Source organism: Lipotes vexillifer, unplaced genomic scaffold, assembly GCF_000442215.2.
Source record: "Lipotes vexillifer unplaced genomic scaffold, Lipotes_vexillifer_v1.1 scaffold1235, whole genome shotgun sequence".
Classification (NCBI taxonomy): Eukaryota; Metazoa; Chordata; class Mammalia; order Artiodactyla; family Lipotidae; genus Lipotes; species Lipotes vexillifer.
Genome location: NW_006775530.1, coordinates 520,823 through 547,069, shown reverse-complemented (window position 1 = coordinate 547,069; position 26,247 = coordinate 520,823). Strand labels below are relative to the sequence as shown.

The following is a 26,247-nucleotide window of genomic DNA, read 5'->3' as shown; positions in this document are numbered from 1 at the left end:
GGGTCAGTTCTCGCTTCCAGCTCACTTGCCTTACAGACTGGATACAAGGAATCCATCCCTCCTCCTTGCCCTCCTCTGTTCACTTGGTTTTCAGGACACCGTGCCCGGCTGGTGTTCTGTCTGTCTTTCCAGTCCCTCTTTTCCAGTCTCCTTTGCTGGTTTTCTCCTCGCTGGTCCAGAAGCCTTGGGATACCCCAAGTGGCTTAGTCCTGCATCCACTAGTTAATTTATACCTCTTCCTTTCACGATCTCATCCAGCCTCACGGCTTTAAATTTGGTCCGTTCACCTATGACTTGCACACTGGGCCTTTCTCCGGGCAACCTGAGACCGAGTTTCTAGATGTCTAATCAGCATCCTCGAATTAACATGTTAAAAGTTGAGCTATCAGGCTTCCCTGGTGGCGCAGTGGTTGAGAGTCCGCCTGCCGATGCAGGGGACGCGGCGGGTTCGTGCCCCAGTCCAGGAGGGTCCCACATGCCGCGGAGCGCCTGGGCCAGTGAGCCATGGCCGCTGAGCTTGCGTGTCTGGAGCCTGTGCTCCACAATGGGAGAGGCCACAACAGTGAGAGGCCCGCCTACAGCAAAAAAAAAAAATAAAAAAAAATGCTGAGCTATCAGGTTTCCATCTCAGGCAACGGAGATGGAGATTTGGTGTTGCTCAGGCTGAAAACCTGGGTATCCTCCTTGACGCCATTCTTTCTATTACAACCCACACCCGGTCCATCAACATGTCCTGCCCTCATTACCTTCGAGATACCGTCGAGGAACTGACTGTTTCTCACCCTGACAGCTGCCGTCACCCATGTCCACCTCACTACCACTTCTCGACTCAGGAGGCAAAGGCCTCCTAACTGGTCTCCCGGCATCATCTGCCTTTGTCTCCCTACACTTCATTTTTGAGCCCAGCAGCCAGAATGTTCCAACCCATAAGTCGAATCACATCACTCCTCCAGTGGTTGCCTTTCTCACTAAAAGTAAAAACTGAAGTCCTTCCCAAACGGCCTAAAAAGCCTTCCCTGATCTTTCTGTCACCTCTCTGTTGCCCCATCTCAATCATTCCACCCTCACCAAGCCGCCTTCTGCCCACAGGCCTTTGTGCTCTTCCTCCAGCCCATTGCTGCTCTTGCCTCAGGGCCTTTGCACCGCCCTGACCTTCCTCCCAAAATATTTCTTCCTTGTGTGTCCTCCTGCCTTTCTCCCTCACCCGCTTCCAGCCCACTCCGATGTCACCTCAGTGAGGGCTTCCCTGATCCATTCAGTGATATTTTAAAAAGAATTTTACCAAGGTGTGCAACATCACCGTGAACTTTCCCACCGCCTCAGTAAGATCCCTCCTGCTCACTTAGCTCCGGTTCCCATTAGTTCCTGTTCCCAGCCCAGCCCCTGGCAACCACTGTGCTGCTTCCTGTCTCCGTAGATATGCCTTTTCTGGACACTTTATACAAATGGAATCATACATGTGGCCCTGGCCAAACCACCTTAATTTCAGTTCCTCCCTACACAACATTCCCTATTCCTTTCCTTGCTTTATTTTCTTTTTAGCAGTATCCCCATATAGTATATATATATTTTGTTTATTTATCTGACTTATTGGCCTGTACAACTAGAATGTGAGCTCCATGGGGGCAGGCACTGTTTGGTTTTTGTTAACTCTTGTACATCCCCTCACTCTTGTGCCCAGAACACAAAGAAGATACTAATAATATAATATAATATAATATAACATAACATAATATGATATTATGCAATGTAATGTAATAATGTGGTATTAGTGTGTATATATAATATACATATTTAATTAGATTAGTGAGGATGAACATCTTTTTTATGTGACTGTGGTTTTTGTGGCCAGTGTCGTGGCTGACCGCTGAGGCAGAGGTAGGACCAGGGTAGTGCTCGGTGCCCTCCCTGGGGAGGTATCAGGCAGAATCCGTCCCCAGCCTCCAAATGCAAGGCTTTGTTTCATTTTACCTCCAACCAGTTGTAGTTGTATCAGTGACTACTCTCCTTGATTGGCACCAGATGCCAGGCATTGGGATTTAAAACCATCTTTAATAGTCTCTGAGAAGCTCCCTGTGTGTTGCTTTCCATCATTGTGCACCTCAGGCAGATATGGCCAAGCCAGAACCTCAAGGAATTTCTGAAGAAGCCAAAGCCACCCCCTCCCCCAACCCCAGACCCCCAGCTTCTCAAAGTTACAGCTGGGCCCAGCTCACGGCTTTGGTGTCAGTGGAGAGCTGGTAGAAAGAAAAGGTCCTTTTAGCCAGGAGTCTCGAAAGTAAACACACAGGCCCCTGCAACGCAGGGTAAAACAGACCTGCTCTCTGTGTCACCGGCTGAGAGGCTGCCTTGTGAAACCTCACTTGAAAAAAGAAAAAAAGCTTTCTGTCAGGAAAGCCATCCCCTGTACGTGGCTGCCTCAGTGTGGCCTGGGGTTTAAGGCCGCCTCCAGAGTGTTCTGTAAACTTACTGCCTTTGGAGGGCTGTCAGCCTCGTGGGAATGCCTGTTTGAACAAAGAGTGATTCCACCCCTCAAAACACGAACGCTGGCTGAGGCCGTCCCCCTTTTTCTTTTTCTAATGGTATATTGAAAACATTTGCATTTTAATCCATAGTATTTGGTCAGACAGCTTTCCCCTCTTTTCTTTCTTTCTTTTTTTTCTTTTTAGACTTCTGAATTTGTTAGTGTTGGATCAGGATTTTGTATAACCGGAAATTTCCTTCTTTGGGGCATTTTCTTAGGGTTGTGAGAGAGGCCTGTGGCGGAGTCGGGGGTGGGGGCAGGGTGGGTGTGAAGTTTATTTACCAGCATTTGCACAGTAAATCCCTTTGAGCACTGGGCTAGATGCCGGAGATGCAGCAGTGAACTAAGGCAGACAGTCTCGGAATTTAGGATCTAGAGAGGAAAGCGGACAGACGTTGGACAGATAACTGGTGCAGACTGTTCCAGTTGTGACAGATACGATGGGGGAAAGTGCAGGGTGCTCTGGGAGTATATCATTCAGGACTTAACCTAGACTGGGGTCAGGGGGTGTCAAGGAAGGCTTCCCCGAGGAAGTGACACCAGAACTGCCGAAGGATGACAAGCGATTGTCCAGGCCAACAAGGAGAAAAGCATTCCAGGCTGAAGGAAGCTTGGAGGCAGGAAAAAGCTTAGTTCAGTCAAGTTACACAGGGAACGCCCCTGGGGCTGGCCAGGCCTTGGCAGACAGCTGCTCAAGATTATGACCAAAAACAGCAGGAAGGAGGCACCCAAGCAGCGCTGTCCAGTAGAAATGTGATGTGAGCCACAGACACAATTTAAAGTTTTCTAATAGCCACATTAGAGAAAGTAAAAACAGAAATAAACAGGGGAAATTTGTTTTAATGATCTATTTTCTTTAGTCCAATATATACCAAATTTTATCATTTTAACACATGAGATCTGGTGTGTCATTTACACGCCCAGCACATCTCAGTCTGGAGATAGGAAAATGAGACTGTTGCCTGGATATATGAGCAGTTTCCTTCTGCTTGCCAGAAAAAAAACCAACCCTGAAACATTGCATCTGATGACGGGGCCTCTTCCTTGTGCCAGTTCCCTGAGAGTGGCTCCCGCCTGCCTGCCCATCCAGTCTCCCAGGTTCTTCAGGGGAGACAACGCGGCTGCTGGGGTCGTACGAAGATCAGACCTTGTTTAGCTCATCGGAGTACATGATTTCCTCTTTTCCTTCGGTCTTCTGGGATTCTAGGAGCATTTTTCTTAGAGCAGGAGACTTACTCTTGTAGGATAGTGGTGAGTTGGGAGGGAAAGCGATCCTGGATCAGAGTGAGAGTGCCACAGTTACACGCGTAGTGCGGTCGGTGCTACGGTCAGGTACAGAGCGGAGATTTTCACCTTAGCGTCAGGCCCGGCCTGGGGGATGCTGTTTATTATGTACAGGATAGCAAGGCACACAGTTCTCAGAATATGATGTCTGTGTCTTCCCTCCCTCCCACTCCTAATTAACTGATTAATGTTTATTTACATGTGTATTACATGAATTCATTCTTTTGGGGCCGGGGACATTGTGGTAAAGGCTGAATTCCCTTTGAACGTGCTGCTCCCTCAATCCTAAAACCCTCCTCAACAGATAGATTGCTTCTGTATATATTTTTAAAGATTCTTAGGATACTTTACAAGTCAAGGGGCACAACATGTGGGCCTAGGGTAATTCACTTTTGCATGTGTAGTTTATACGTGTGTTTTTGTGCTGGTGTTTGCAAGTCTGGTGACTTCATACAAAGTTGACGACAGTGACCTATGTCATGGGGAAAGGGTTTGGAATATGTGTGCTTACATCATATTTTGAATTTCTTTTTCCTTTTTTCATATTTTGAATTTTTAATAATAAGCATGTTTAAAAAATTGTAAGTTAATGTTATTTATTGTGGAGCAAATATTATATAGCATAAATGGGGAAATTTTAAAACTTTTTATTATGGAAAGTTTCAAAGATAAATAAAAGTAGAGAGAATCATGTAATGACTGAATCATCCTGTATCCATTACCCACTTTGAACAATGAGGAGCATGTGTCCAGTTGTCTTTCATCTCTAGCCCCCGCTTTTTGGGGATGTATTTGAAAGCAAATCTTAGGCATCATGTCATTTCATTTGTAAACACTTCTGTATACATGTGTAACTGATACTGGAAATTGAGAAAAAATACATATGCACTGTGCAGATAATGGAAATTTAAAAAGTGAAACCTTTATTTCATAATCTGACTCTTCAAACACAACTTACTGTTTTTCTCTGCTTCATTTATTTCTTTGCCCCTTTACATACTTATTTTTACAGGGTTTTAATAATAGGGTGCTTTTTATAACTCCATGTTCTTGTTTTTTTTAAAATTAACATTGTAGTGTAAATGATTTTCCATGTTGTTCACTCTTCATAAACATTAATCCTAATCTTTTTTTTTTTTTAGGATGTTGAGGGTAGGATTTTATTAATTAATTAATTAATTTTTGCTGTGTTGGGTCTTCGTTTCTGTGCGAGGGCTTTCTCTAGTTGTGGCAAGCGGGGGCCACTCTTCATCGCTGTGCGCGGGCCTCTCACTATGGTGGCTTCTCTTGTTGCAGAGCACAGGCTCCGGACGCGCAGGCTCAGCGGCCATGGCTCACGGGCCCAGCCGCTCCGCGGCATGTGGGATCTTCCCAGACTGGGTCATGAACCCGTGTCCCCTGCATCGGCAGGTGGACTCTCAACCACTGCGCCACCAGGGAAGCCTGGGAATTTTTTTTTATTGTGAAGTGTTTACCACAATAAGTTTAGTTAACCTTCATCATCTCAGGTAGATACAAAAAGAATAAAGGAAAAAGGTGTTTTTTTTCCTTGTGATGAGAACTTTTAGGATTTCCTGTCTTTGCATCTTTCCAATAGATCATACCGCAGTGTTAACTGTAGTCACCACGCTGTCCATCACATCCTTGGTCCTTATTTATCTTACAACTGGAAGTTTGTACTTTTTGACTACCTTCATCCAATTCCTCCACTTTGCTGATTTGTTTAAAAGCAGAACCTTAACCATGAAAGCGCTCTTCTAGCTGGGCTCCTGGATTTCACTATTCTGAGACCGTTGAAAAGGAGGTTTGTTCATTGAAACCCTTTTTCTGCTGTGTTTACAAACACGTCCTCAATTCTGTGCAACGGGGAGAGGTGGTATAGTCACCGAGGTTCCCTGAGGGCGCAGAGAATGGTTGAGCTGCTCAGATGGGCCTAGTCTAGGAATCCTCCGAATTAATGGGTGATCCCCCTGCCTTGGGATAGAGGAACTCTAATGACAAGGCCACAGTAATTAATGTGAACTGACAGTTTATCCTAAAGATGCAACTTTCCCAGATCTGTATTTATTTCCTCTATATCACTTTAAAAATAGGCTATAGCTTTACACACAGTGAGATTTACCAAGACAGATGAGGCTTTTTTTTGTTTCATATGTGAAGGGGACCCTCAGTTGATTCAAGAGGGACTCTTTGTCTATAATGTACCTTATTAGATAGATGACTCAGATGAATAGCCAGTTCTGAAGTGTCTATGTCAGTGCTTTTTTTTTTTTTTTTTCCCAGTATGCGGGCCTCTCACTGTTGTGGCCTCTCCCGTTGTGGAACACAGGCTCCGGACGCGCAGGCTCAGCAGCCATGTCTCACGGGCCCAGCCGCTCCGCGGCATGTGGGATCTTCCCGGACCGGGGCACGAACCCGCGTCCCCTGCATCAGCAGGCGGACTCTCAACCACTGTGCCACCAGGGAAACCCCATTTTTTTTTTTTGTAAGTAAAGAAAAGCATGTGTAGCTGCAGGGGTTTGGACTGTACAACACTGTGACCCTGAATCAAGAGAAATAAGGACAATCATGACTGACGAGTCTGTCATGTACCGAAACGAGGATGCATGTGCCTAATGTCTCCTCTATCATTCTTGTGGTTGGAGGTGAGCCGTCCCTCTTCCTCCCATGTGAAGGGCAGACTCTCCATCCATGCTTTGGAGCCCACCCTTTCCTGCCTTCTCAGGACTCCTTTCTGACTTTGCTCCTGCCTCTCTGACTGGTCTTCTTCCCCAGCCTGCTTCACTCTGCAACGTGCTAGCTCTTTGCCTGAAACTTCAGATCACAGTTGAGCTGTCAGTTCCTCAGGAAACTTTTCCTGATGCCCTGACCAGGCCAAATATCCAGCACTGATGGGACCATAAGGTCTCTTGCATGAAATCTGTTTCACAGTTGCAACTTTACATTTCTTTGTGACATTATTTAGTTACTTCTGTTTCTCCCATTGACTTGTGAGGTTCCTAAAAGCAGAGACTATGTCCATTTTCCTTCATTATAACCCAGCTTCTAGCACAGTGTCAGGCACATAAAGGATGCCCAGAAAATGCTTCTTGAATGAATGCATAAGAAAAAAAGGAGAAAAATAAAAGTTTAAAATCTGGCTTTGTAAAATGAAGCTCTTTTCATTTTTAGAGGAGTTTATGCAACCGTCAGTCAACCAAGACTTTAAACTTTTATTTATTTATTTATTTCTGGCTGCGTTGGTTCTTTGTTGGTGCGTGCGGGCTTTCTCTAGTTGTGGCAAGTGGGGGCTGCTCTTCATTGTGGTGTGCGGCTTCTCACTGCGGTGGCTTCTCTTGTTGTGGAGCATGGGCTCTAGGTGCGTGGGCTTCAGTAGTTGTGGCGCCTGGGCTCAGTAGTTGTGGCACGCGGGCTCTAGAGCGCAAACTCAGTAGTTGTGGTGCATGGGCTTAGTTGCTCCGCGGCATGTGGGATCTTCCTGGACCTGAGCTTGAACCCGTGTCCCCTGCATTGGCAGGCGGATTCTTAACCATTGCACCACCAGGGAAGCCCCAGCCAAGACTTTAATTTGGAGATAATTAAGGATACATTCCCAGCAGCAGCCTACAGAAGAAGCTTCAAGGCCAAGGTAGACGCTTCCTTACGCCATATGTTCTGGGAAGACTCTGCCAAGGCTTGAGTGATGGGGGCCGAGGGAAGGTGGGTGAAGCAGAGTCAACCTTGGTACCCTAACAAGAATTCCAGTGTCTACAACGTGCTGCTAGCTTGGTAGAAGAGGCTTTCTCTTGTTAGGCTCTGGCTAAGGTTGGAAGCCAAAGAGACATCATAACAGTAAATCCTGGAAGCCTCTGGCTTTCTTTACTGCGAAGGGAATGTGAAACAGTGTTCTCTTTAAACCTGGGGTAGCCTCCAGTCTGTGTGTGTCTGAGTTAACGGGGAGCCAGTGAAGGGAAAGGAGACTGTTTACTCTCTGCCCTTCTGGAATTTCCTTCGGTTCCGTTCCTCTGTGCACCAGTGTTTCACAGCTACGTGTAGAATGAACACTGACCTGTTAATGAATGCCCTGTTTATTTTCACTTTCTTTTGATGGGCCTATGGGATTGAGGGCAGAAGGAGGCCGGAAGAAGGAGGTTTGTTTGTTCCACTGAACAGCTCTGTTAAGGCCAAATCAATCACATCTTCCTCGGGCTTCTGAGACTCTTGGCCGGAGAGTACTTGGTCTCCCTTAAAAATATCCTACTTTGTGTCCTGTTTTGTTTTTCTCAAATTTCCAGGTAAATCCTTACATTTGTATTCTGAGTTAGGAAGAAAATATTTTTTTCTCTTAAACGATATAAGCGTATACATGCACATACATTTTGGTGGTGTGAGAGCAGGGAAGGACAGTGATGATAGAAGATTCTAAAGCAGAAAGTTCCTTCATACACTGCAGTGAAACTGCCCAGGCAGGGCTTCTGGGCTTAACTGAATTGCACTATAGGGGCAGAGTTTGGCAGTTCTGGTTTATGTAGTTGTTTTCTTCTGTCGGAATGAGGAAGGCAACTTCCATGCCCTATTTATCTATACTTATTGGTACCATATGCAAACAGCATATTAAAAAGTCCATGTCAGGAAAGGGAAAAAGTAAGTCTTAGAAAAATATTACTCATCCTTGTTGCACGTAACAACTCTTCCCAATAGGAAATTATTAACCTGAAGCCACTTGCAAATCTGAGGCTTTGAAGTGAGGGAAAATAACCATCAGAGCTACTCCCTAAGCAGCTTGATTGTATATTTTCTACCTTTTCATATTTCAAAATGTGTATATGTAACATTGAATTTGTGTACGTTTTTTAGTTTACAGTCACTGTTTGTTCTTTAGGTATGCTGGCTTGAAAAAGAAAAGCTGTTATGGAAAATGTCAAAATACACAAAAGTAGAAAGAATAGTCCATGAACCCCTATGTGCCCATCACTCAGATCCACAGCGGGCTACAGGTGGCCATTCCCACCCCACCCTCCACGGGGTTATTTTCACATAAATCTCAGACATGTTTCATTTACAAATATTTCAGTATGGATCTCTTAAAAATAATGGCTCTTAAAAACCATAACCATGATACCAGCTTCATACCTGAGAAGCTTAATGGTAATTATTTAATCTCATCAAATATTCAGAGAGTTTTTAACGTTTCCCCAGCTGTCTTCAACATTATTTTCCCCCCACCATTGGTTTGTTTGAATCAGGATCCAAACAGGATTGATAAGTCTCTTAAGTTCCTCTCCCTCGCCCCGCAACCAGGGATGGAACCCGGGCCCTTGGCGGTGAAAGCTCAGAGTCCTAACCACTGCACTGCCAGGGAATTTCTTCTTAAGTCTCTTTTAACCAATATGTTCTCCTTCCTCTTTTTATCCCTTACAATTCATTTTTGAAGAAACGGACAGTTTGTCCTGTAGTTTCCCACATATTGGGTTTTGCTGTTTGTGTCCCTGAAATGTGTTTTAACATGTTCCTCTGTCCCTCTGTGTTTCTTGTAGTCTCATACCTGTTGAGATCTAGATCTAGAGACTTGATCTGATCCATGTTCTTAGTTTTTTCTTTTTAATGAGGTGGTGTGTGTTTCCACTAGGAAGCACCCCGTGTCTTCTTGCCTCTTCTGGTGTGCCGGCTTTTAAAGGGATCTCCTGGCACAGTCCTTGAGGATTTTCCTAATTCTTTTCCCCTAGCTTCTAATCTCCAGCCCTACCGCTGTATGTTGACCTCCATAAAGTAGCGTTACAAGGTATTGGTAACCAGTGGGTACTTAGAAGAGAAGGACATCTGCTGAAGTTAGCACGAGCTCAGGACTTCGGCTTTTTCGGAGGAACTAAAGTCTCTTGCCATCGGAATATTTTCATTGTATATGTTCCACTTGGTCGTAATTGAATCTGACTTCCCCCAGCCATGCTCTACGTTTGTGCTTTTTGCAGCCCCTGCCTATGATTTGCCCAAAGCTTTGATTCCAAGGGCCTGATGGGCCTGTGGGGACTGACCAGTGTGCTCGGTGGGGAGCCATGGGGCTTTCCTAACACGTGCTGGAAAGGGGGAAAAGGGTGAGTCTCCCTTCTGCTACCTTGTTCCCGGAAGACACTGCCATCGCCTGGCCCAAGCTACCAACTTCTCCCGCCTGGAGTATTGCAGTGACTTCCTCCCTGGTCTTGTCTGCTTCATCTCTTGCTCCTCCTGCAGCTGGAGTGACTGCGCTGCAACAGAAGTCACGTCCCTTCCTTGCTCATGAGCCTCCAGTGGCTCCCAATCTCCCGCCGAGTAAACGCCAGCAACCGTGCCAGCGCTCCAAGGCCTTCCTTGTGAGCTTCCAGTTTCCTACCACCCTCATCTCCTGCTCCTCTCTTTCCTCATCCACTCCAGCCACACTGACCTCCCTGCCATTCCTCAGATCTGCCAGGCGTGCCCCCCATTTGGGGCCTCTGTGTCTCATTCTCTCTCTGCCTAGAATATCCTTCCTCCAGATACTTACGTGGCTCCCCTGCCTCATCCTTCTCGAAGTCTTTGCTCCATTGTCACTTTCCTGGCGAGACTTTCTCACCACCCCAGACCCTCCTCCCACCTCTAGCACTCTTCATCCCTTCCCCTCCTTTCATTTTTTTTTCTACTGCATTTGCCCCTAACAGATTGTGCAATTTACTTTAAAAACAAAAAAACATTGCCTAGTGTCTGTTTGCCCCAACTAGAATATAACCCCCCTGGGGCACAGCTTTTTGTCTGTTCTGTGCCTGTTGAATCTCACCGACCAGAAGAGTTTGTGCTCGCTCCACACGTGTGGACTGCATGATTCCAGATGGAGCAGGGCCGGATGAGGTGGACGGTGGCTGGTGAGCCTCCTACACTCAATCTGGTTCTAGTTCTGGAACTTGACTTACTACACCCATGTTTTCATCAGTTTCTTGATTTTTGAGCAGTGCCTGAAAAGGCAGGGGAAGACCTGGTGCAAGAGAAAGGCCCTTTGTAGAGTTGATGGCGTTGCCCCAGTGAAACCCGAGGGCCCCAGAGGAGAGGTGGCTAATGCTGCTATTTATAGCTCAGATTCCAGTATATGTTTTCCAGCCACACTTACTCCTTTCAGCCTCCCCTGTATGCTCAAGTCTGTCACTCAATTAGCTAATGGTTTCTTTAGTCCCATTATGCATTGTAGTGCTCCCCTGGCTCAGGTGTGTTCTTTTTGTTTTTGTTTTTTAAGAGAATAACAGAGTGTTCTATTGTCAGAGGTTTAATTCTTTAATAGCTGTGCCAATTAAAAAAAAACACACAACCCTTTCCCAATGTTTTATCATGCAATTTTCCAACATACAAAAGAGTCGAAAGACTAACACAGTGAATGCCCAAATGCCCTTCGCCGGGAACCAACACTTCTTAAGATTTTGCTGCATTTGTTTTACCTGTATGTGTGAGCCTGTGTGTGTGTGTGTTTTTTTTTTTTTCCCTGAACCATTTGAAGGTAAACTGCAGACATCATGACACATCACTCCTGAAAACTTCAGCCTGTTCTCCTACAAAACAGTTTGAGAATAAGTGCAGACATCATCATAATATACTCTTGGATCTCCCGAGAATGAGACCATTCCTAAATACAGCCACAGTACCATTAGTGAACCTAAGAAAATCAACAGTAATTTCAGACATCATTCAATATCCAGTCTGGATGCAAATTTCTCCAATCGTCCCAAGAATGTATTTTTCAAACCAAGGTTTCGTCAAAATTTATGCAAGGCATTTGGTACTTATGTTCCTTTAAATCTAAAAGAGTCTTCTTCCTGCCTGCCCCCACTCCCCTTTTAAATTTATTTAATGACATTGACTTTTCGAGGAGTCTGGGATGGTTACCGTATGGATGTCCCATTTTCTGGTCTGGTCTGATTGCTTCCTCGTGGTATCACTGGATTTATTCCTCTATCCCCTTATTTCATGTAAGCTGGGAAAGAGGTTTCGAGGCTTGATTGGATTCAGGTTAAATGCTTTTGAAAGAAGACTTTAAAGGTGATGTTGTGGGCTTCCCTGGTGGCGCAGTGGTTGAGAGTCCGCCTGCCGATGCAGGGGACACGGGTTCGTGCCCTGGTCCGAGAGGATCCCACATGCCGCGGAGCGGCTGGGCCCGTGAGCCATGGCCGCTGAGCCTGCGTGTCCGGAGCCTGTGCTCTGCAACGGGAGAGGCCCGCGTACCGCAAAAAAAAAAAAAAAAAAAAAGTGATGATGTGTACTTCATCCTGTATCATGTCAGGAAGCATCCGGGTGTTGGGTTGTCTTGCTCTGAGTGATGCTCACTTCGATCACTTGGTTATGATCGAAGTGATGCTTAGAGGTCTCTCTGAACTGTTTCTCTTTTAAGTAAATAGAACAGTAGAGCGTTTTGTTCTCAAAAGCTTAGTTTAAAGAAAAAAAAACCCCCTCCCCTGTCACTCACTCTTTTTGAAGGTCAGATGTGTCTCTAAGAGTTGCAAGGTAACTTCCAAGCCTGTATGTATATAATGACTCTGCTGGACATGATGAGCAGGTAAACCAGACAGAAGAGCTGAGTTGGAGCTTTGAGTTGAGAGCGTGGAGAGGAAAATGTGGGCTCTGCCCCTGGCTTTGTCAGAGGACCATGGCAGGGTGGCTGTTAGGAGGTTGAAATTAGCAGCAAGAGGCCTTGGGCTCTTCCAGCTTGCTGCTGAACATTATCATTCTTCCAGAAAGGAGGGGAAAGGTACCCACACTCCATTTGTAAAGTGATGGCCTTTGAGATATCAAGAAGGGAATTAAGGAGTCCTTCTAGAATTCTCATCCCGGCATGTTCCTGAGAGTGATGTACCGGACATCTTTAGGAAGTGTCCTAGATACAAGATGAGAGGACCATACGTCCTTGTGATAGGTATGTGGGTGATCTTGGAAGATTTTTGCTGACCTTGGAGTTTGTTGTCGAAAGCTGAAAAAGGCTTGGAAAGGTCAGGAGAAGAGCAAGTATACAATGAACAAATTAGATTGAGAGAAATCAGGAATTTTCAGCCTAAAAACAGGAGAGTCAACAGGGAGATAATAAAAATGACAGTTTATTGGGAATTTACCAGGTGCTGTTTAATTCATCACATGTGTTCCCTGAACAATGTGTTCTTACTGCTCCTGTTTTGCAAGGTAAAGAGACCAGTGCTCAAGTTAAGTAATTTGTGTAGTACCGCATAGTACTAGATAGAACTGAGATTTGAATGCAGTCTGTCTGACTGGTACCCGCCCTCGACCTCTGTGCTTTGCTGCCTGCTAGGGACTTATATACCCTGGATCTCAGTATGATAGAGTAGGGAGGTGCTCCTTGACTTTAGAAAAATAAATAAATAAACATTTATTACCTCATAGTTTCGGTGAGTCAGGTTTTGGGAGCGGCTTAGCTGGGCAGTCTGGCCTGGGTTCTTCCACGAGGTTGCACTCGATACATTGGCTGGGCCACAATCATCTGAGAGCTAGACCAGGGATGGAGGATCCATCTTCAAGGTGGCTCATCTGCACGGCGGGCATGTGGTGCTGGTTGAAAGGCATCAGTTCTTTCCCTCTCTTGGACTTTTGAAGGAGCTAGTTTTCAGATTACAAGTGTTCTTTTATAGAAATATTTGGAACTCACCAAGCCCCTTAGTAAAACTGACTGAAAACAGACTCAAAAGGATTTGGAGAGATCCATCACAGGGAAGAAAGGTTAAGGGGAGGGAGAGATGCTTCAAGAGCTTGAAAACATGAGGGAAAACTGGTTTCTACTTTATTATAGTAGATCCTTGAATTGATCGAGACTGTTTGTTTTTTTTTTGCTAGGTTCTTAAAGGGCTGTGTCTGTTTCTTGGAGAGATGCAGGGCAGAATTTTTTGGTGAGGGGAGGTTGTCTCTAGGAAATGTTCATGGAGGTAGTTATTTATACATACCCTGCCTTGTTCTAGAAAACCAGCTTATAATAATACAGTAGCAACAAAGAGAGAAAATGAAGTGGCAGTTTGATGGATACTGTGGGTGGGGAAGGAGGTTGGAATATGTGGCACTTTCCTGGTCTGGCTTTGTAAGATGTGAGGTGGCATGGAAGGGCTGCAAACTCTTTGGAAATCCTCATAAACGCTACTCTTTCTTGGTAATTATTGAACGGCTCTGAACTGGAGGCTCTGGGTCCTCAGCAGTAACTGGATGGAGGCCATTCGGTGCAGCCAGGCTTGGTGGGTGGGGTCAGGGATGTGTGTGCAGCAGTTTCCAGCCCGCCTAGGGTTTGGTGCTTCTGCCTCGTGCCAGTTAGTTCTGTTTCTTGTTCGCCCACAGAGCTGAATTTGCCTAGTGTTCCAGGGGCTGGGTGACTGAGCTGCCTTCTCACCTCACTGATGGAGCCAGGTGTTGACTAGTCTCTCCTTGTGGGACTTACCCAGGACCGTGTAACGATGGGGCTGACTTGCTTGTACTGAACTTTTGTTGTTTTAAACTTTTTTCCACCTTATTTCAAAGTGAAACATTTTCTGGATTGAAAATTAAAAAACACTTTTTAGCCCAAATAATAAGTCCCTGAAATCCTTTATCTAGAGATGACTCCTGATAATGTTTCCTTAGGATCTCCTGACCTGTTTCGATTCTTTTTGCCACCCCTCTTCCTATGGGTGGGGGGATGCTATTTGTAACTGCTTTCTTCCTCTGTATGCTGTCAGTATCTCTTACTCTTTTCTTACGGTCCTGCAGGTATAAGCAAACAAATAAAGTAGAAATTACCTAGTGAACCTAACGATATAAAATGTTTAGAAAAAAAATGAGCACAGCCTTCCCCACCAGCCTGATACCGTGGTGACACTTAGGCATATTCCTTCCCGTTCCTTTTTCCATGCCACAAGACAAGTTTGAAGATGTAGAAAAAAGTTGCCAGGGAAGCCAGAGTCGGTGAAGTGGGAGCTTATAACTTACAGAATCTGAACTCGGTGTGCATTTGCTTTTGTCCATCCATGTTGCTTTTTGTGTCCAACAGTGGAGAACACACAGCTGACCCTGAACCTGCAGACAGAGAACAAAGGCGGTGTTGTCTCGGGTGGTGAGCTGACAATTTTCCTGGACGGGCCGACTGTTGATCTGGGAAGCGTGCCTAATGGCAGCGCCGTGACGGATGGTGAGTACCGCCCTGCTCCCTAGGGCTGTGCCGGGATGGGGCAGGGCGGGGCAGGGTGGGGCAGAGGAGGTGCCCAGATCTTGGTTCTCTACCAGGTGCCTGGGTTTGGGTACTGCATAGCCAGCCCTGACTCTTCTTTTTTTTTTTTTAACTGAGGCTTAGGGGTCCTGGGCAAGTCCCTTAACTGCTTTGAGCCTCAGTTTTGTTTTTTTTAAATTTAATTAATTTATTTATTATTTATGGCCATGTTGGGTCTTCGTTTCTGTGCGAGGGCTTTCTCTAGTTGCGGCAAGTGGGGGCCACTCTTCATCGCGGTGCGCAGGCCTCTCACTATTGCGGCCTCTCTTGTTGCGGAGCACAGGCTCCAGACGCGCAGGCTTAGTAGTTGTGGCTCACGGGTCTAGTTGCTCTGCGGCATGTGGGATCCTCCCAGACCAGGGCTCGAACCCGCGTCCCCTGCACTGCCAGGCAGACTCTCAACCATTGCGCCACCAGGGAAGCCCCCTGACTCTTCTTAGCATCGTGGATCACAATCAGGACATGATTTTTCAAGGACTGTTTTCTGTTAAAGGACCAAAATAAATACCAAGCCTTTGTAAGCGTGTTGTTGTTTTGGTTCTAGAGCAGAGAAAAACATGTTTTCATCCCACATGGACTTTGTAAAATAAAACATCTTTATTAGATGTTACTTGGGCCCGTTTTTCTTCTTCCCAATCTAGTTAAACTTCCTGGAGAGCTTGAGAGTGTCTTTTATGAGACGGTCTTGGTTGGAAAAGGGGAACTCTGTGTCTCAGAGATTCACACTAGCTGAATACAGGCAAGAAGCAGGGAAATTGGAGAGTGTCTCCTGCTTTGTCCGGAATGTGGGCAGTTTGTTTCTTTTCATCTAGTTTGAAATTAGTCACTTTTGGATCTAGCAGGAAATTACTTCATGAAGTCTGAGGTCCAAAGCCAGTTGGCTTTCTCCATAATTTTTCTTGTTAAGTGTGATGTAACTGTGGCACCTTCCAGGCCCCAAGCAGGCTTTCTGTAGCTTCAAGGGGTAGGGTTTAAATTCTATCTGAAGGGCATTTGGGTGGAATCTCAGTGATTGGATGGGCCTTGACTTCTGAGAATCCTCCTTCAACTGGCCTGCATGGTGCTTGGGGTACTTTTGGTGCATCTAGAAAAACCTGCATCATTCACTCATTCAGCACATACATCCACAGTTGAGCACCTGGTATGTACTAGCTCTTGGACCAGGTGCTAGCCAGACATCAGGGGCAAAATTCACACGGTCTCTACTCCCTAAAGCTTGTGATCTACTTGGCAGGGGCAGGGGATGTTAGATATCAAATGAGTAAATGCAGAAATAATTATATAACTGTAACTGTGAACAAATCTATGAAGGAAGAGTACTGGGTGGTATGAAATTCCTTTACTTGAGGGGGAATCTCATCTAAATTGGGGGACCAGGGAAGGTTTCCCTGAGAAAACTGAGTCCTGCTGGAGTACAAGGAGTTTGGACAGGCCAAGGCGGGGGATGTGGGGTGTAGGGATGGCTGAGTAAGAGGTGGAGGGGTCTCACATGCAGAGGCTCTGAGGTGGGAGCGAGCGTGGCCTGCAGCGGGTACGGAGGCAGCCAGGGCAGCTGGATCGTGGGGAGCGAGAAGGAGAGTGCTGGGCGGTGAGGCCAGTCAGGTCGCACAGCCTCGAAGAGCTTGGTAAGGATTGTGAACCTCAACCTAAGAAGTAGAAAGCTGTCGAGGGGTTTTTAATCAGGAGAGTATCATGATTTGATTTGGATCGAATCTGATTTGGCTTTTTAAAAGCTCTCTGGTTGCTGCGATGTGGAGAGATGTACCAATTCCTTGCCTCCACTTTGCATGGCCAGCATCTATCCTCTGTCTCACGGGGTGTGGTTCATTTAACGTATAAGGCAACACACTTGTAAGTGCCTTAGACATTCTTGAAGGTCTTGGGGAAGAAGAGCTGTTCCCCAGGTTTGAGCCCCTCTGTTCCGCAGCCCTGATCAGACCTCACCCAGCCGTCCCTGTCCTTGTCATGCTGGAGGCTGCAGCTTGCTGGACCGTTGGTGTCCCCCTAGGGTGGGTAACTTTAAAACATGCAGTTAACGCTGTTCCTGTACCCACATCTCAAACAGAGGTGTGAGCTTCTCAACGTTTCTGTCTTTTTTTTGTGTGATGGATCCCTTTTCTAGGTTCACAGCCGCCTTCGAGAGAATCCAGCGGGACGGCTGTCACTCCAGAGAACCGACACCAGCCCCCCAGCACAAACTGCTTTGGTGGGAGATCCCGGTAAGACACCTCCCTCCTTGTGAATGAGGAGGAGCCTGGAAGTTGCTTGGAGCTCTTGAAAACATGTTGGGAAGTGGCGAGGAACAATTTATGTTAGAAACTGTTGAAAATTTCCAGAGAGCTTATAACTGACTTATGAGTATGTTAAGATGGCCCAGAGAGGAATACAAAACTCAGGATTGACAAAGGTTGGGACTGACTCAGTTGGTTATTTGGCTGAGAGGAACTGTTGAACAGAGCTTGACTGCTTTTTATGCATCAGGTACGGTAGCCACAGTTATCCTTCCAGGATGCACATAGGAACACTTAGAGCAGTGGTTCCTTGTATGTGAAATTTTCTGTCTGTACATTTCTATTTGCGGGGGGTGATCCATGATTCCCTTTGGAGTGTTGGTTAAGACCTCCTGCACATAGAGTCTGACCTGTATTATACTTGTTATATACATCCCAAATGACTTAATTTTATTTACCGACATTCCCATCTTATACCTGTGTTAATGGTGCAGACTCCTCTTCACGGTCACTGAATTCCCAGGCAGAGGAATAGTTTTAAGTGTATTTGAGAGATGGGGAGGAGGTTGGGAACCTGCTTTTTTAAAAAAATAAATAAATTTATTTATTTATTTATTTAGTTTTGGCTGCGTTGGGTCTTCGTTGCTGTGTGCATGGGCTTTCTCCAGTTGTGGCGAGCGGGGGCTGCTCTTCGTTGAGGTGCGCAGGCTTCTCATTGCGGTGGCTTCTCTTGTTGCCGAGCATGGGCTGTAGGTGCGCGGGCTTCAGTAGTTGTGGCACATGGACTCAGTAGTTGTGGCTCGCGGGCTTTAGAGTGCAGGCTCAGTAGTTGTGGTGCATGGGCTTAGTTGCTCCGCGGCACGTGGGATCTTCCCGGACCAGGGCTCGAACCCGTGTCCCCTGCATTGGCAGGCAGATTCTTAACCATTGCACCACCAGGGAAGTCCCGGGAACCTGTTTTATTGTTTATTACAATGTACAAAATCCCCAGACATTTTAAGGAAATTTTAAGCAAAAGAATCATACGGAATGTAGTTTGTATCTGCAGAGAGTAGGCGAATAACTGGTAAAAATCCTCCCAAACAAATCCCGGGCAGTGGGGGAATAATGCTTTAAGAAACAAAGCATATTTTAGCCAATACCCACAACATCTGGAAAGATCCCTCTGAGGACAGCCTTCAGCCTCTCTGGATTTGGTTGTTTTGAGGGTTTGTGAGGTCTTGATGCTTGGCAGGCGTCAGGAACAAGAGAGGGTTGGATGTTTGGATCTTTTGTCTATAGCATCATTAGAAGCAGAGGTGCTATTTGCCTGTCATCTTTTCTCCAAGCCTCTGCAAAGGTCTTAATTACCTCATACCATGAAGACTAGTCATCTAGCGAGTCACAGAGAAGAGTGATTTGAAGGTTGAGGTAAGTAGTTGACTCTCACAGGGTAAGGACCAACGATATAACTGGCAAATCTTATATCAACAAAGGCATGATTGGCGCCCAGAGATAGAGAAGAGAAAATCTCTTCAATGGTGAGTAGCTGGTGGAGAGGAACACCTCAGACATTCACTCTGAGAATGATGCCTTCTTAGCTCTGGTGCTAGTAACTACCATCTTGGTCTTTTAGCTGACTTGGAAAATTGTTGTCCAACACAGCTGATGTCCCTTAATTTGGGGCTGGAGGGCAGTGTTTAGCTCTTAACGTTTGGACTTAAGTTCTTGACCTGTTTGTTGCTCTCTGAAGTTCTCTAGTTGATAGACCTTGAAATTTACATGTCTGGATAGCCCTTCTTTGCTGATGTGTTGAGGATGTTGAGTGTTACAGCAGCAGGCAGACTTCAGCAGAAAATCGGACGCATTTTTGCCCATAACACATGGCGGACGTTCAATGCTAGTTAATTGTTAGTGGGAAAATTGCCTTCTAGGTAGCTGAAGCCGTGTGGGAGTCCTCCTCTGCCTGCCCAGCTACTGAAGCATTTTCCATGCATGGCCTCTGAATTTTCACAGGCCTCTTCCATCTAAGTATTTATTGTGTGTTCGCATGGAACCTGCTGCCATTCAGCAGCAAACACTTTTGGATGTATGGCCCAAAGGCAGTCTCTTCTGCATCCTTAAGAACCCCCTTTCCCCACTGCTGCCGCATTTACGAAGGTCACCGTGCACACAGCGGGTAGCAGAGTAGTCTGCTGGATGAGTGTGAGGCTCTGGAATCAGATGTAGATTGAATCCTGGCCTGTCATTTACTTGCTATACAATATTGGACAAGTCACTGAAATGTTCAGCCTCTCAGTTTTTTTCAGGCATGAAATGGGGACATCGCCTGCCTCACAGGGTCATTGTAGGAATTAACTGAGATGAGTTCTGTCAGTCTGAGGGCCTTGCACACTGGGAGTGCTCAGTGAAGGGGGCCGGGAGTTGCATCTGGAGACTGTCTTTTGCACCGCACATCCCCACACCCAAACCTGGGAAGCACGGCATTACTGAAGCATTCCCGTCCAGGAGACTCTAGTTAGGAGGGTGGTGAATCTAACGTTCAGGATTCAGGGACAGTCCTCCGCTGTCCTTGGTTTCCTGTGGCAGAGAGAATGACGGGCTTCTGCTTGCCGCCTCCCAGACTAAATATTTAGCTTTCGCCGTCTGAATGGTAGGTTTTTCCTGGACTTGGGTGCTGTTCTCCATGATCAAAGGTGCTCTGATGTGCCCGTGAAGGTGAAGATTACAATGTGAAAGCAGCCTTTTCCTCTCCTTCCCCTGCTTTATACAGCCATAGAACTGGAACCGTGTAAGAGTTTTATCTTAAAGGTTCATCTACCCAAGCTTATCCAGCAAAGCTACCACGTGCTTGCTAAACAAGGCCTCAAAGCTCCGTCTCTTACTGGGATCTTTCTCACTATTTAGGGATCTTCAGGTGAAACATCTCAAGTTGTTTTGCCATCTGAGCTGCCACATGGAAGCCAGCACGGGATCGCCACCCATGGCATAAAGTTATTAGCAGACAGACCATGTTAGTATCCAGTCGGTGGGTCTGGCTGAGTTAAGAAAGAGTTACTATCATACATCATTGTTTAGTCCTACAATGAAATGCTGTCCCATAACAAAAATGGAGGAAAGATAGTTGCATCATTGTGGTAGAATCTCAGAAACATAATGTTGAACAAGAGCAGCAGATCACAGAAAAAATATATAGTATGATGTCATTTATGTGAAGTTCAAAAATGTAAATTGAAACCATGTATTTTTTATGGATACCTTCATAGGTGGTAAAACTATAAAAACTGGAAGGGAATGCTAATTAACCCTGAATTCAGGAAGATGGTTGTCACTGGTGGGTTTAATGAGGAAAAAGCACAGTGAAAGCTTCTGGGTATGGGGGATGCTATTTCTTGGCCCTGGGTGTTCATTTTATTATTCTTTTTTCAATTGACTATATATTTAATATATTCTTTGGTTTACACTGTATACTTCATAATGCAAAAACTGTCATCCACCAACCTAGGTAAACTGTATAGTGATGGTGTTAGGTTGGAGAAATTGTTGTGTGCCATCGAGGTAGACAGATTTCAGAACTTAGGGATTCTCCAGGCTCGATAATGACCACTCATTTCTCTTCTGCCCAGTTTATCTTTATAGCAGTGGAGCCAGTGATTCTAAGGCGATGCTTCACGTTGGCCTTGTTGGCTGTGCTCCTGTTACTTAGAAATCTCAGGTGGGAGAATTTAGTTTGGGCCTTGGGAAAGGGTTCCAGATGAAAGCTGCTCACTGCCAGATCATGTGTCAGAACAGCACTAATCTTGGGGGCCCAGGAGGCCCTTTGGTGTTTGGAGCAGGGACCATTACGTGGTGTACCCAGGGCTCTGTCTGTGAGTGTGCCGTCCTGCCCTGCGTCCTCAGCCAGCGTTCCTTATTCCAGTGTGTTATGGAGCCCCCTGGGAGAGTGTGCTAGTTGGCACAGGGAGGGCCTACCACACCCTTTAATAATCCCCCAGTGTTTATTTTATTTTGCTGGAATGAGGGCCAGCTTGGGAACCGTGCCTAAGTCAATTCAGGCTTTGCAGTTCTCATGTGTGCCCGGTGTCGTGCACACATCGCCTTGCACGAGGCCTGCCAGAAACATGGTGTCTGCTCTCCACAGTGAGCGCGCAGTCTTCGTGGCGTACACAATGTATATGAAATGGCGAGCGTCACGGGAAGCTCAGAGAGAGGAGAGACGAGCGTGTGGAGAGGGAGAGACCGAGGCGAGGGAGGGCGTGGGTTTGCAGAGAGACTTGTCCACTGTCCGAAGGTTCAGTACAGTGTCTTAGGGGCTAACACGTGAGGGTGCTAACTAGTGAACTAGAGGAGCTAGTGCTGTGGTGGACGTGGAGGGGGAAAGAACCCAGCAAGGGGATCCACCCTGGTACCGGCAGCTTTCTTCAGAGCTACCGCTAGGTTAGAAAAGCCAGGACGTTGGAGTCCCTCTGTGGTTTGCCGGTTCTTCATCACCTGTGCTTTTTTCCCCACTCCTCAGCTATTACGTGAAACCAGGGAGTTAAGGTGATGTCACCTAATGGGTGAAACCAGAGGACTGCCCGTGAGCCCTGCTGCTGCTCCAAGCATAGCCTTAAGATTTCTTCTGACTTGAGTAACTAGCTCCTCCATCTAGAATCCCCGTAGATTTTCCATCGTCATACAGGGAAATGGTACCAACAAATGGAAGAATGCATTGAATTTGCTTTTAGGTTCCTAAAGTTTTTCATTAATAGGTCTGAAAACTGTGAAAGGGATCTTCGTTAAGAATCTAGACATAGGGGCTTAAATAATTAATTTTTCTTTATTATGTATCATGTACATATTTATTGTAAGAGTACATGTGAATGTGCGTGAGTGTGTGCATGTGTTTGGTGTGAAGGGCTGCAGGCCTCCGTCCTCCATCAACTGTCACTACTGGGCAGTGTTGGTTGGAATCTAGATTTTAACAAGCTCCCACACGATTCTTTTACATGTGAAAGTTCAGACCCTCCTGTAATAAGTTTTCATCCAGCCTCCTTTCCTCTCTCCCTTTGTATTCCTGCTTTGATGAAAACATATCAGATTTATTGACTCCCTTGCCTTGGCATCAGTGACCTCTGGAGATGTAAAAGAGCTGTAATCTCGGCGGCATAGAAAGGCGCAAGGTCTCTGGTGAGCTCTAAATAGCTCATCAGCTGTGTCTGCAGACAGCCTAGCCCAGAAAGGAAAGAAAAATAAACTTAACGGGGCCTGAGACTGCTGGGAACACTGCTGGGAGTCCTGGGAGTGCCAGCGGGGACTGGGAAGCAAAGCTAATGGGGTAACGAGGGGTGGGTAGGAACTGAGCCTTCAGGCACTCTCTGTCATTGTTGGCCACTGTCACCTGTCCTTCCACTGAGATGACTAAAGGCTACTTGATTTGGAACTGTAGTCATGTGGTGATGTCACCCTGTCAGCATGACACTGAACCCAGCGTCTTTACAGTTCAGGCCTCCCATCCAATAGCTTTTACTTAAAATCTAGCTCTAGCCTCACTACGATTACTGGGGATGAGAAAGGAGTAAGAAAAGGAATACGTGTACTTCATTTACTCGTTCATCGATAACTAAGATCCGGTCCCTGCACGCAAGGAGCTTTCAGGGCTCTCTCCTGAGCAGGTGGTGTATAAGGAATAGCATTGAGACTGTGGACAGGAGCCCCACTGCGTTCTCAAAGGCAGACATCGAAAAGTCATCCTGGAGATTACTTACACATTCGTTCATACATTAATTAATTAGTTAATTAATTAATTATTAATTCTGTGCTAATTAAAATTATGCATTATACATTATTGTACATTTTTTTGGTTTGCTTTTGGCCGTGCTGCGAGGCTTGTGGGATATTAGTTCTCCGACCAGGCCCCCGGCAGTGGAAGCACAGAGTCCTAATCACTGGACCGCCAGGGAATTCCCTATTGTACGTTTATTTATTCAGATCCATTTATTTCATTGGTCTTTACTGGGCATCTCTTCTGTGTGAGCCCAGAGAGGTGTGGTATGTGCCAGAAAGTAAGGCAAGTATCTGAAGTATCTGCAATTGGAGGCAATATTCGTTCCACAGACATGAGTGCCAGGCTGTGAGCTAGGTTGTGGTGATGAAAAGATGAAAAGCCACGGCCCCTGACATCGAGGACTGGCATCCAGTAGGAGACAGAGACACAGGTGAGAATTCCAGTTTAGTGCAATGGACCCCATAGTGATGGTGAGTGAAGGCAGTGGAAAGTTTACCTAAATCCACCTGGTGGGGTTTAGGGGAAAACCTCACACATTTGAGCTGTACTTTTAAGGAGTGTGCAGACCAGTGAAGTGGGGGTAAGGGAAGTCACTCAGGCTGAGGGAGCAGCGTGGGAAAATGCAATGGAGAAAAAGAGAACTTGGCATATTCGAGGACATATTAGTTATTTGGTAACGTTGACACATAGATATTCAGGATGATAGCTGAAGCAAACCATCGTTTGCAGGTCACATCCAGGCTGCCACCTGTTTGTTTGTTTGTTTAGAGCAGTGTTAGGTTCATAGCAAAACTGAGTATGAGGTACAGAGATTTCCCATATACCCCTGCCCCACTTACACACAGCCTCCCCTGCTATCAGCATCCCACACTAGAGTGGTACATTTTGTTACAATTGCTGAACCTACGTTGACACATCATTATCCCAAATGATAATGAGGGACTTTATCCCCCAACGTCCATAGTTTATATTAGGGTTCATTCTTGCTGTTGTACACTTTGTGAGTTTTGACAAATGTATAGTGACATGCATGCACCATTATAGTATTATGCAGAATACTTTCGGGGCTCTAAAAATCTCCTGTGTTTTGCCTATTCATACCTCCCTCCCTATTAATTCCTGGCAACTACTGATCCTTTTACTGTCTACATAGTTTTGCCTTTTTCTAGAATGTCATATAATTGGAATCATAAAGTTTGTAGCTCAGATTGTCTCCTTTCGCTTAGTAATGTGCATTTGAGGTTCCTCCATGTCTTTTCATGGCTTGATAGCTCATTTGTTTTTTAGCACTGAATATAATTCCATTATCTGGATGTACCATGGTTTATTCATTCACCTACGGGAAATCTTGGTTGCTTCTGAGTTTTGACAATTATGAATAAAGCTGCTGTAAACATCCCTGTGCAGGTTTGTCTGTGGATGTGTTTTCAACTCCTTTGGGTAATACCAAGGAGAGCAATTGCTAGGTTGTATGGTAAGAGTGTAAGAGTATATTTAGTTTTGTGAGAAATTGCCAAGCTGTCTTCCAAAATGGCTGTACCATTTTACATCCCTACCAGCAATGAATGAGAATTCCTGTTGCTCTGCATGCTCACCAGCATTTGGTGTTGTCAGTGTTCCAGATTTTGGCCATTCTAATAGGCATGTAGTGGTATCTCATTTGCATTTACCTGATGATGTACACGGTAGAGCAGATTTTCAAATACTTATTTGCCATCTGTATATCTTCTTTGGTGAGGTGTCTGTTCAGGTCTTTTGCCCATTTTTTAAATCAGATTTTTCCTTTCTTTATTGTTGAGTTTTTAGAGTTCTGATAACAGTCCTTTATCTGATATGTCTTTTGAAAATATTTTCTTCCAGACTATGTCTTGTCTTCTTATTCTCTTGACCACCTCTTTTTGTAAAAAAAATTTAATTTGAATACAGCTATACTCATTCATTTACATATTATCTATGGCTACTTTCACGCTACAATGGCAGAGTTAAATAGGTGTGACAGAGACTATATGGTCTGCAAAGCCTAAGATATTCACTGTCTGGCCCTTTACAGAATGCTGATCCCGCTGTGGGAGATGGTAAGAAGGTGAGACCAGCTCACAAAGGGTTATGCTTTGCTGACGACTTCAGATTTTATTCTTTGGACATAGGAAACCACTGAGTTCTGAGCAAGGGCATGTTGTGTTATTTCTGTGGTAAATTATTCAGGTAAGTATCTGCTGGATGAACTTGAAGTTGTATCAGTTAGGGTTCATTGCAGGAAACAGAAACCACTCTAGGTATTTTGAGCAGAAAGGGATTTAATATGGGGAATTCGGTATTTATAAAAGTCACTGCGTGGGCTGGAGGAGAAATGAGCCCCTCCCCATCCTTGGTTTCAAGGTCATAGTCCTGTGGTGGCAATTCAGACAGATGTCAGGAAACTTCTGCCCCTCCAACCACTGCATGTGCATGAAGTGGTGTCCAGGCAGTGAAGCAGGGAGACTGCTAGAACTACTGACAGCCATCACCACCACCAGAAGAGTGGTCTCTCCCTTTCTTCTGCTTTCCAAATCTCCTGCAAGAGCTTCTCACTGGTGCAACCTAAATCACTTCCAGAACCTAGGGGCATGGTAGTCTGAGAGTTTTCTAGCCCATGCAGTGAGGGGACAGGACAAGGGACACATGTGGAATAGAAGAAGGTAGGAATGTCTCACACAGTGGAGGTTGAGGCTAGACTCAGGGACCAATAAGAGGACTGCTGTGGGAACTGGTGAGATAGGAGTGGATGACTAGCTGTGGGTGGTGGCAGATTAGGGAGGAAATAGGAGAAAGACCTATAGGAGGTGTAATCGTTGAGCAGGACTGGGTGACTCACTAGTGAGACAGGGTGGAGGATGAGGAGGCATGTAGGGGACTCCCAGGCTCTTGGATTGAGACGCCATTCATGGAAATAAGAAATGCAGGAGGGGAGCAGCTTATGAAGCTGTCACTTTAAGGTGGCATCCCCCATGACGGTTGTGATTGGTGCTTAGCAGGCTCTGTGGAACTGGGACGGAGTCATTCTTCTAAAAGCGAATCCATAGGAGGAGGAATGCAGAGCAAAACAAACTTAGGAGATACAGAGCAAATCAAAGTGTATTCCTGACAGTGAACAACGGGGCCAATATAAGTGTCTCCACGATTTAGGGGACGGGGTGACATTTCTATTGTATTTTAACTAGATCTGTGTCTGGATTTTAGCACTTCTCAGTCCCAGAAAATTGTGATTGAAAGGGAAAGA

At 45.7% G+C, this 26,247-nt stretch overlaps 1 protein-coding gene across 1 annotated transcript in view; it reads left to right on the top strand.

Annotated features, from left to right (window-relative positions):
* Window positions 1-26,247, top strand: part of WWP2 (WW domain containing E3 ubiquitin protein ligase 2) — a 144,825-nt gene that overhangs the window by 42,589 nt on the left and 75,989 nt on the right. The window contains exons 5-6 of the mRNA XM_007449918.1: window positions 14,796-14,933; window positions 17,134-17,230. Coding sequence (XP_007449980.1) covers window positions 14,796-14,933; window positions 17,134-17,230 — 235 coding nt within the window. The remainder of the gene's footprint in view (window positions 1-14,795; window positions 14,934-17,133; window positions 17,231-26,247) is intronic.